General features: G+C 35.3%; 1 protein-coding gene across 2 annotated transcripts in view; it reads left to right on the top strand.

Moving 5' to 3' along the window:
• The window catches only part of FSTL5 (follistatin like 5), a 777,648-nt gene extending 766,789 nt beyond the window's left edge, over positions 1 to 10,859 (top strand). For both annotated transcript variants that reach the window (XM_019521733.1, XM_019521732.1), the window contains one exon: positions 9,298 to 10,859. In XM_019521733.1, coding sequence (XP_019377278.1) covers positions 9,298 to 10,000 — 703 coding nt within the window. In that variant the 3' untranslated portion in view covers positions 10,001 to 10,859. The remainder of the gene's footprint in view (positions 1 to 9,297) is intronic.
• Positions 10,860 to 11,171: the final 312 nt, after the last annotated feature.

The following is an 11,171-nucleotide window of genomic DNA, read 5'->3' as shown; positions in this document are numbered from 1 at the left end:
CCCCCCCCCCAACCCCCCCCCCCCAAAAAAAAAACCCCCAAAAGTAAATTAAGTTGGGACATAAGGTAAAGGATGGCTAAACCTTTCCTTATGAATGCATTATTCCATAACTGTTAACTTTAGCATTTCTTGAATCTTCTTTGTAAGTAAAAGACAGATATGACCACTGTGAAAGACAGAATACTGTACTAGGTAGGTTGTTAGTTTTATTCATCATAGCAATTCTTATGATAGAATGTGGAAACTTGATCATACTTGAATTATTCAAGTACTCGTTGGTCGGAGGCCATGGAGAAAAATATTTCACATAGCTGATGAAATAAAAACAGCTCAAATGGGGAAGAATGAAAAAGCTACAGTTGGACTGTCAGAGGTAGCTTTTGTCTTGGCTATGGAAGTTTTTGTACAGGAGTTTTACGGAGACTATGATAGGACATGTGACAGTGGAAGTCTTTTATAACCAGGATATGGTGATCATGTTTGTGCAAGAAGGCATGTCTCAGCGTTCTGCAGATAATGGTTTTTACTGTTCACTGGTTTTGCCTACATAGTGGTTTTCACATTCATAAATCTGGGGCTTAAAAACGCGCATCCATTTTTCAAATAGGTCTGAGTTTTTGAGCTACTCAGAACTTGTTCCAGCTCTAGCTTTACAGTCATAATAAATATACCCATTTGTACTTCTCTGTGCATTTTTCTACTAACAATGAATGTAACTGCTATTTAAGAAAGGATATATTTCACCTCAGCTTCCATCTGAAGTTCAGCTGGAAAGCTATTTCTTTAGTACTTTATGTTGAACATCACTCAATCTTTCCCGTACAGGAGGCAACAAGCAATAATAGAAACACAGCCAAGTTTTAAGGAATACACGGCATAGGGAAACAAGCCTTGTCAGATTTGTTTTTAAGACAATGCAAGGAGTCATTTGTAGCATACTGTTAATTCTTACATATACTTTAAAAATCATTTTCAAATGGTTATTTATTTTTAATTTTAGTTGGTCTAAATTTCAGAAACAGAGATATTTATTAGATATTTATATGGAATAAATGGAAAAAGAAACCATTAATTACAGTTTTTGCAACTGTGATAAATACTCATCTCATCATACATGAATATGCCTACAGGCTACAGCTTCCCACCTATACTAAACATGAAATAAAGGGCTGAAAATATAAGTTTTGGTTGTCATGTTTTGCAGGCTTGAGTTGCATGAGCTCGCAATATGCGCTTTGGCAAACACTGCATAGACTGCCTGATACTGTGCTAGATTTTATGCTAGATGAAGGCTCAAACTCTCATAAATATTAATCGGGGATTAACAAACAGTGGGAGGCCACTGCATATCAATCTGTATGAGAGAAATTTTGTAGTAAACATACCACTTCCTACTTATAAATCATCTGAGAAAACTGAAGGTGCTCTGATGTATCAGTTGTTTTACCGGCAGTTTAGTTATAAAACAGGCTTAGAGCACATAAACTACAGGCATCATTTCATAGCACAGTTATGAGTAGCTATATTAAAAAAAAAAAAAAAGAGAGAACCCAAAAACTCTCTTGTACATTTAAGTGTATTTATATCAGATAGTGAACAGCTCTGTAAGAGGATTCCACTATCCAGAAAGTATATGGTGGCAGCAAATTCTTAAGTTTCCTTTGGCTCATGTGGCCTGCACCAGTTTCTTCCATTAAGGGATTTCCCAGTCATCTTCACCTGGTGTTCAAACCCCACAACCAGATGACTCATTGCCTACTTTTTGATGCTCCATTTCAAATTGAAAACCACACTTACTTGGGCAGTAGTTCTCTCTTTGTCTAAAAGTCAATTTAAAAAGAGAGCCAACATTTAATGACACTCCATGCTAACTCTGTGCTATCACTTGAAATTCTAGACCTAAAGAGCAGAAAAATAGACCACAGGAATGTGGCTGTCCTTACTATCAAAAAGATACGTGTAATCTCACATAACATTATAAAGAGATTTCACAATTTGTTCATAGATGGTTGCTCCTGGTCATTACACCATCATGTGGAAAGATTACTTATTTGCTCCTGATCTGTGATATATATTCAAATAAGCAACTTTGTGGGGAAGGGCTCCATTTTCTATTGTCAATCTACCAAGATACCTGTGGCTATTTCAGGTCATCTACAATTTACTGATGATTAACATAAGAATACTTTATAGCTCTAGTACATTTTTCTTAAGATAAAAATATATTTATAGTCATCATTATTCTTATTGAATTTTATTATATAATTTATTTTATGAATGCATATTGAAGTGTAATTATATGTTTACATTAACATAAGATATATTACATTTTATTCCTCAAAAGAGAGATCCTATAAGACTTTAGGCCTCTTTGATCACATTTTATAATGTAGCATTATAAAAATAATCCAAAACCTGTCAGTGAAATTCAGTGCCCTAGGAAAATATATTGTTTAGACTAGAGGGGACATTTAATTTGAGATGTGTGTGCAGTTGTATGAAAGGTCATTCAGAAAAGTTAATTAAAATGCACAGTGAAATTCACAGTGTACAGAAATGATAAAACATATAAAGCAGAAATGGTTTAAGACAAATTCATTCTTTTAAAATCATGTATTTTCATTCAAGAAAGGTCTTCAGTCTCTAACTGAAGACCCTGATAGAAGGAAAAGTCACCATTTCTTTTCTCAGTGAAACTTCCTCCTCCTTAAAAATTGGTGCTTTATTACTAATAGCAATTTGTCTGGCTTCAGCTTCTAGCCCTTGGTTCTTGTTATGCCTACCTCAGCTAGATTAAAAAGCATCCAATATTTTGTCCCCAAGAAGATACTTATACACTGTAATCAAATCACCTCTCAGTCTTCTTTCTGATAAGCTAATCACTGCAAAGTATTTCAAGTCTCTCACTGCAAGGCATTTTCTCTAGCTTTCAAAGCAGAATGTGGCTCTACTGATTCCTCTAAACAAATTCAGTTATTTTTTTAAATGGCAGATCAAGAACTGCATGAAAATTTTGATATCAGTCCCACCAAGACCATATATAGAAGTAAGTTCACATCTTTATTCCTGTGCACACACCCACCCTTATCCATCCAAGGAACACATAAGCCCATTTTGCCATAGGGAAGCCTTGGATCCTCATATTAAGTTGCTTGTCCATTATAACCCTGAAATCCTATTGGAGGTCACTGTTGTACAGGACACATTCCCCTACTTGCCAGACTAAATTTACATAGGTTTTAAAAGCTTGGATTCTATAGCATAGCAAAACAAAGATTGAAACTGGAATATGATTATTTTTGATAAATATATTTGCATAGTGAACATTAGAGAAATAAGCTAGTTAAATTCAAGAACAATATATGTACAAGATCAAATGGCCATCAACTAGTTATGAACAAATCTAGACTGGAAATCACTAGATTACTAACTGTTGGAGAAATGAAGCTTTGGGATGTTCTGGACACATACCAAAGGAGAAAAAAAACCTGAATTGCTCCAAGATGGAAATCAATATGTTCATGGAAGGGTGTTTTGGCATATTTATCAATGCATATGACATGTGAATTCAGGAATTGGCTGTGCCCATATTAAGGTTAAAGTTAACTCTGTTAACATATGGGAGGTGTCCACTGTCTAGTAATTCCATGCTTCAGGCTGCCTGCTGACTGCCCATATTACTAAGATTGTCTTTTTCCTTGTGAATGTTTTATTGGATTCTATGTGTGTGCTTTCCTTCTTCCTTCAAAATATTGGACGTTGCTGCGGCTGAAGGTGGGAGTTTTAATTCAGATGTAATAATGTTCTTGCTGGTACACAGGGTGAAATTATATATTACATTTAGACCATACTAAGGGCACTTAAAACGTAAGCGCCTGCACGTTAAAGCTCATTAACTCATGCTAAGTGCCTTCTGAACGTCTCAAAATTGTGCCACTTCAGGAAATGGTTAACTGTGGGGCATGTTACACAGCTTGTGCTAGGGTAACTTCAGTCTGCACCATAAAGATAAAACAAGCAATTTGCAGCTTTCCACACCCCTCTTCGCTAGCCCTTCAGTGGCAAGTCAGAGCTGTGCAGACGAGAAATGCAACTTCTTACAGCACATTCAAAAGTTAACATGGTCTAAGTGTTACATGTAACTTAACCCTCAGAAACCTTGCAGACATCTGGCTAAAGCATCTGACTCCTGCGTAGGGTTAAATCTGTCACTAAATGTAGGGTCAGGAAGGCATATGCAGGCTTTTTCCTTCTTCTGTAGTAGAAGGCATTGTCCCTTTCTGGGATCCTCAAAGCATGTATTATAATCAAATAACTCACTACCATTGGAAAGGTAGTGGCCTTGTTTTCCCTGCTTTTTAACTATGGTTTTCAGTAGCTTTTTTTTCTCCAGTTTTGTTTTCATAATATGTTTTGTGTGTGATGTTTGAAGAGTTGGAGTGGACAATATTTGGGTAAGTGGTTGCCTGCAAACTCAGGGGGCTGGACTTCTTGGCCTTGGACACCCCTTTCCAGTCCCATGTTTCTCAATAGAACTTGTATTCCTTTCTTCAAGCATTGTATGAAGCTATATCCAAGCTTATTTTTCAACAGGCCCTACTTATCACTGAATCAGAATGCTTTGTATGAACACTATGTCATTATTTCATACTTTGCCAATCTTTGTCACAACTGTTACCAGCAGTGATCTTATATTTACAGCTAGATCATTTTTGAGCTTGTTGTATGGCCCTGGATTTGCTACAAGTCCCTGAAACATCTTAGTTCTATGACAATATCTATTGACTACTATTCATTTGAGAACCTGAAAGCTGGTTCTAAGTCAAGTGAAAATGCTTTATTGATACTCAGAATATTGTGCAGTATTAAAATGTCTCACATGTATATCTTATATCTAGTCAATTCCTTGTATTTACAAAGCTTGTTATCTGATCAAAGAATGAAATGACATTTCTGTGATAAACCTATTTTTCATAAGTCCACATTGACTACACAGATCATGTTTCTGTCCTTTAATTCTCACCAATTGTTTCTCATATTAGTTTTTAAATTATTTTACAAGAATTGATGTCATACTAACTAACCTGTTGTTACTTGGGTATCCTGGTTGCCACTTTTCAGTATGGCACATCAGCTGTCTTCCAGACTTTCCTTGGCATTCCAAGATTTAATAAAACATTAAATCCTCAGTGAGTATTTGTAGATTCCTGGGTGCAAGTTATCTGGGCTTCTTGATTTGGAAATATTTATTCTTAGTGTATGATGTTTCACATCCATCTTAGTGTCTAATGAACTGACAGGGCTTGATTAACCACTCATATGTTTCAAATACTGAGTCTGATTTGAATACCCAAGGGTCTGAAAACATACCTCACAGAGACATGAAAAGACAGATTGCTCACCTGGTTTGTTCAACCACCCTAGGCTCTTCTTGCGTCACTCTCATGGAAATAAACAGACTACATTCAGCTCACCAAGTCTCTTTATTTCCAAGCACAAGTTTGGTAACTACTCCTTCCAAATTTCCTTTTTGTTATGCCTGTTCACTCACATTGTTGGGTTGATGGCTCAGTTCAATGTTATGGTAACTTAATTAATAGCCCTTAAAAATTGGGACTTTTTCACTAGTTCATTAAAAGGGTAGTGATGTCAGTAATTTTGATAAACTTCTAATAAATTACTTATTGTGCATCTTTGAGTCCTTTTCCTTCCCCCAAGAACTTGATGAAAACCTGCCAACTTCCTATTTTGCATGGCAACTGTTTTCTAAGAACCTGTTTCAATTAATTTTCATATTTAAAAACACGGTTTTGCTCAAATGTTGTATAAATAGTCCATTTTAAATTTCATTTTTTATTGTTTTTCTTACTACCCATTTATTATCTCTCTTAACATATAAGAGATTGTGGCCATGGTCTTTGTAGAGGACCTGTGCTTCCATCCTTACTTTATGGCCCTCAGCAAGTGACTCACTCTTTGTGCTTCAGTTTCAATAGTGTTTGCAAAGTGCTTTGAGATCTTTGTATGAAAATTGCTATATGTGTAAGAAGTATTCTTCTTCTTCTTGAAAAGCTATCTTTTGTGTACTCATTTCCAAAACATTACCTGCTGGGCTGAAATTTGTCATGTTAGTCTAGGCCTGAAGGTGATTTTTTTTAATGTTTTCTTAAGAAAGATCTCCTCATTCATTTTAAAGTAACAAGAGAGTAGATAAATATTTTCCTGCTTTAAAAAATGTGTGGTTTTGTCATCTTATGAACAACTAGACTTCAAGCTTTGGTATAAACAGGACTGAATGAATAGCTTGGGCATTGCAAAAACAGTTTTGAAATAACAAAGCTAAAGACATTTTCAGATGAGAAAGAAGTAGCAATTTCAGTAGAAAAATCTATTCAACTCTTACCTACATACTTTAAAAATAGGCTTCAGTGTAAATGTGTGGCTTGAGTCTTTGAGAATGTAGCTGATCAAAAGAATGTATAAGATCAGTGGTTGCAACAGAAGGAAATAATAGATTAATTATGTCTTTAGAGTTGAATTTTATAAGAACAACAAACTTAGCACCAGAATATGAGGGTCCTGCAACTTGGAAGTTCCCAACCCTATTAGTTTCCAACCAAGAAGCTGTAAACTAAGTTTAGAAATCTTGTCCAATCCCTGAGAACAGAACCATGCTAGGTATGGCATCCTTTTCCTTTCCCTCTTTTAGGAGGGAGAAGCGCTAGACCATTTGCCTCATGAGCTATAGCAGGAACAATCAAAATGTTCCAGCAAGGGAGGAGTGGCATGACCCAGCTTGGGTCAGATGAGCAAGGATTTATGGCCCACTGCTGCTGCTTCTCCCTTCCAGTTAGCTGCAGCACAATGTGGTGAAAGCTTCTCTCTGCCAAAGCTTGTTCCACTTGACTGAGGTGCAGCATAGCCAGAGCTCCCCCTCTGTCAGAGTGCCAGGTAACTGAGTTCAGCACAATGCAGGGAGAGCCACCTGCTGCCAGATGCTGCCTCAACCAAGGCTCCACGGGTCAGATGAAACCTGCAGGCCATAGTTTGCCATCTCCTACGCTATAGCATGATGTGAAGTGGAGATGGTTAGGGTTCAAAACTAGAACTCTGGTGCAAGGAGCTGGTTTTGAATGCCCATTAAACTGACTTATTTTGCAAGCTCAGACTGACTAGCTCCGATTGGTCTGCTAGAGGAAATGGTAGAAGCCAAAGCAGATGGTTGCTTTGTTAAGAATCCGTTGACCCTGTAAACAGTTCCTACTGATTACTCTTGTACTGAGGATATGAATAGCATTTAAGGACTAGAGTTCCCTACAGTTCAGGACATTGGAGTTGCTGATCTGTAGGCAAATCTCAGGAAATAAATGCATCCTTATAATCAAAGGTTCTGGTTAACCAAAGATAAGATAATCAAAATTTGATTGTAAGTGTGATTCAAGAAACATACAGCTCTCACTGAGGACCTCAGGAGCTAAGATTAACAACTTATATTTTTCTCTTTTAAAATCAATGGCAATTAAATGCAAAAACCTTGCATTAATTGACCATTAAATTCGCTCAATCAAGCACTCAAAAGCTGGGTGGATTGATTTAAATCACCAATTTTAATCAGCTAGCAGGAAATCTTTATTTAAGTAATTGATATTAATCTTGTTTTGCATTTGTACTTTATATTCTCTTAGAGGGAAGTTCATTCAAATTGGTTGGTATAAACATTAAAACATGTTGCTTTGCAACCAATTATGGCCTTTTCACTAAATTTGCAACTTTGTTTTGCTAATCAGGATAGTACATTATATGTATGCAGATCTATTTAAGCAATTATACAACTTATCATATATTTATTCAGGTTCTTAATTTTTATTATGTTACAAAAAAAGATGGATGATGCATTTCTTATTTACTAGATGATCATTTTCCTTGTGAGTTGTGTCAAGCTGTGTTTGGATGGAAATTATAATTCAATTAAAATGTACAACAGCAACATTTTAAAATGTTTTTTATTGGTTCAATAAAGGTACTATTAATGTGCTAGATGCATTTAAAATGCTCATCAAAGCATGTTTTGCTTGTAAAACTAATTGATTTAGAAAGCAAGGAAAATACAAAATGTACTTATTAAGTTGATGGATTATTTCTGGTCATGGGGAGCCAGATAGTCAAAGGCATTTAGGTTCCTAAATATACAGGTAGATTTTTCCAATGTATCTAATTTCTTGAGATGTTTTTGAAAATCCTATGAGGGAGCTATTTATATTTTCAGGTACCTAGACAATCTGACTCCCTGTCTTCAAGTTTTTTGGAGGAGCAGACTTCAGATTTTTCCACCTATATCCTTATTGATACTATAGGAAAGAAAAAGATGATTTTTCAGTTCCCAATAAGATTTTTGACTTTGAGTCAAGTGGTCCAAATTAAAAAGATTATGTATATATGCTTTTTGAACCTGCTATCTAAACTAAAGTATAAACTTTCCATTCCAACAGAGAAAACTTACATTTGGAAAAAAATCAGCATTCATTCCTTTATTAAAAATGATATATTTGAAGGTTTGTTCATGTAAGATATTGAAGATAAGATAGTGAGGCAGTTTCAAGGGGAGGGCTGGAGAGGCACTGGTATAATACCTAACTTGTAGCCTGATGATTAGGTAGGGGGACAATATGGGATAATGGGAAATCTGGGACACTTGATTTATGGAAGTGCATAAAAAGGTTATTTACGTTTTTAACAAATGAGGTCTTTGTAGTTGGAAAGCATAAAACTCACCCCTTTTATGATATTCACTTCAGCTGAATTACAATGGGAAGAATTTGTGTAATTATCTGAATAGCAGTGAGCACTGGATTAATTTGGATGTTCTTTAAAAAATATGCAAACTAAATGAAGTGAATGTGTGGGATGTTCTACGTATTGATATTCAAGTGTTTTATCCATTCTGGGTTTAGTAAAAGTTATCTGATTTTGTAACTGAATATACAAAATCTCAGTATATTTTGAGACAGCCAGATTAATGTTTATCTTTTTCCACAAGTGAAAAATAAAATATGTTCTGCAATTTACTAGATACAGTACATAGTTTTGCTTTTTTTAAAGACACATTCTGATTTATAATTGCCAAAAGATCAATAAAACACATGAACAGCTTTGGAAACATCTGAAGCCCAGATATTCAGGAACATGTTGCTATATATTTTAACTCATTGACTTTGTTTGTATAGATTTTGTATATTTGTATGTAATGCATACAATTAAGCTATGAACTTTCTTTGATTTTGTACTTTTTCCTTTTAGGTTCGGATTTATTCTTCATAAAGATGAGACTGTACTCCAGAAAATTGATCTTGAAACTATGTCATATATCAAGACAATTAGTTTAAAGGATTATAATTGTATTCCTCAGTCTCTGGCTTATACACATCTTGGAGGATATTATTTTATCTGCTGCAAGCCTGATACCACTGGGGCTATTCTACCACAGCTTATAGTGGATAGTGTTACTGACAGTGTGATTAGATATAATGGTGATGTGACAGGCACCCCATATATCTCTCCAGATGGGCACTACCTTGTCAGCATTGATGATATAAAAGGTCTCATGAAGGTCCAGTCCATTACAATTAGAGGAGAAATCCAGGATGCATTTGACATTCACACTAACTTGCACATATCTGATGTGGCTTTTCAGCCATCGTTTACTGAAGCCCATCAGTACAATGTCTATTGTAGCTCCAGCTTGCAAACGGATGTGTTGTTTGTAGAGCTCGCCTCTGGCAAAGTTAAGATGGTGAAGAGCCTTAAGGAGCCTATAGGGGCAGAAGAATGGCCTTGGAACAATAAGAACCGGCTTATCAAGGACAGCGGTCTCTTTGGCCAATACCTTATGACACCTTCCAAGGAATCCCTCTTTATCCTGGATGGACGGCTCAACAAGTTAAATTGTGAAATCACTGAAGTTGAGAGAGGCAACACAGTAATTTGGGTTGGAGAAGCATAAGGAACCATGCTAGATGATAATGGAACAAAATAGTTTTACAGTACATTGCACTTAACACCATTCTTTAAATTTCCAGTTTTCCTTTGAAATGATTAGACCCGTCTATATTTGTCATTGTTTTGGCTAAGATACAAGTTGATAAACACTTTAACATAAAAGATACTAAAGATACTAAAAGTGGAATTTCTCAGAAAAAATATCTACTACTAATGACCAGCTAAGATAGCATTGATTGATTGGATTCAATATAGAAAATTATGATTAATATCTTAATAGGCCAATTCTAAAGTCTCATTATAAAAAATATAGAATAGTTCAAAGAAGTGAAAAAAAGAAAAAAAATCAAATCAGGGAATATCAAATGTCTTGGTATGATCCATTGCATATAAAAAAAATCACTCTAATTTTGATTTGGTTTGCTTTGAATATGAAATAAGAGGTGTTGTGCAACTTTAGACTTCTTAAACTGAAATGTTCTGTCCTGTCCTGTCCACTGTTTAATCTTTTTGTGCCTTGAAGGGAATGTCTCACAAGGAAGTGGAAGAGTAAAAATTGTATACTTTATTCCCATTGTGGCTACAGGATTGCGTGTCACTGAAAAGAAGCATTTAGTATCTCACATTTTAGTCACAATCAGGTTGTGGAACATATTAAGGAAAAAAGGGAAAATTATATTCGCAATGTCTTCTGTATTGCTTCTTGATCACTACAGTTTGAGAAGTTTATTTTTATTGTGAGTTTTAGTTCCAATGCTGTCACTTGCTTGCAGAAGTTTTATCTTTTTATTTTTTCTTAGCAGCAATAGGTGTTACGCTTTTTCAGATTTCATAGGGTTGCATCAAGAGGGTATTTCAGTTCTACTAAAGAGAAACATCATGTGATCTGCTTAAAATAAAATACATTTTTGTCAAACATGAAGCTTCACTGGCAAGAAAACTGTTATTTGAAAAAAAAATGAACAGGTATTCATTTTAAAGAACTAGCTATAGAACTCAGAGAACTGGATTTAAGATTACAACCTGGGGATAGGATTTTTGCTTATGAGTTATGGTGTTTACCTATACTTCCTGAATCTTTTTGACTAGCTCAATAAGTTATTCATTCTACTCACCCAATTGGATTATACTTGTAAAACAAACTCTCCTTCTGTATTATTTTTTACTTTTTTAGA

Source organism: Gavialis gangeticus, unplaced genomic scaffold (genome assembly GCF_001723915.1).
Source record: "Gavialis gangeticus isolate Ggan-Ray unplaced genomic scaffold, GavGan_comp1, whole genome shotgun sequence".
Lineage (NCBI taxonomy): Eukaryota > Metazoa > Chordata > Crocodylia > Gavialidae > Gavialis > Gavialis gangeticus.
The sequence above is the reverse complement of the archived record's forward strand: the minus strand, read 5'-3'. Positions and strand labels throughout refer to the sequence as shown.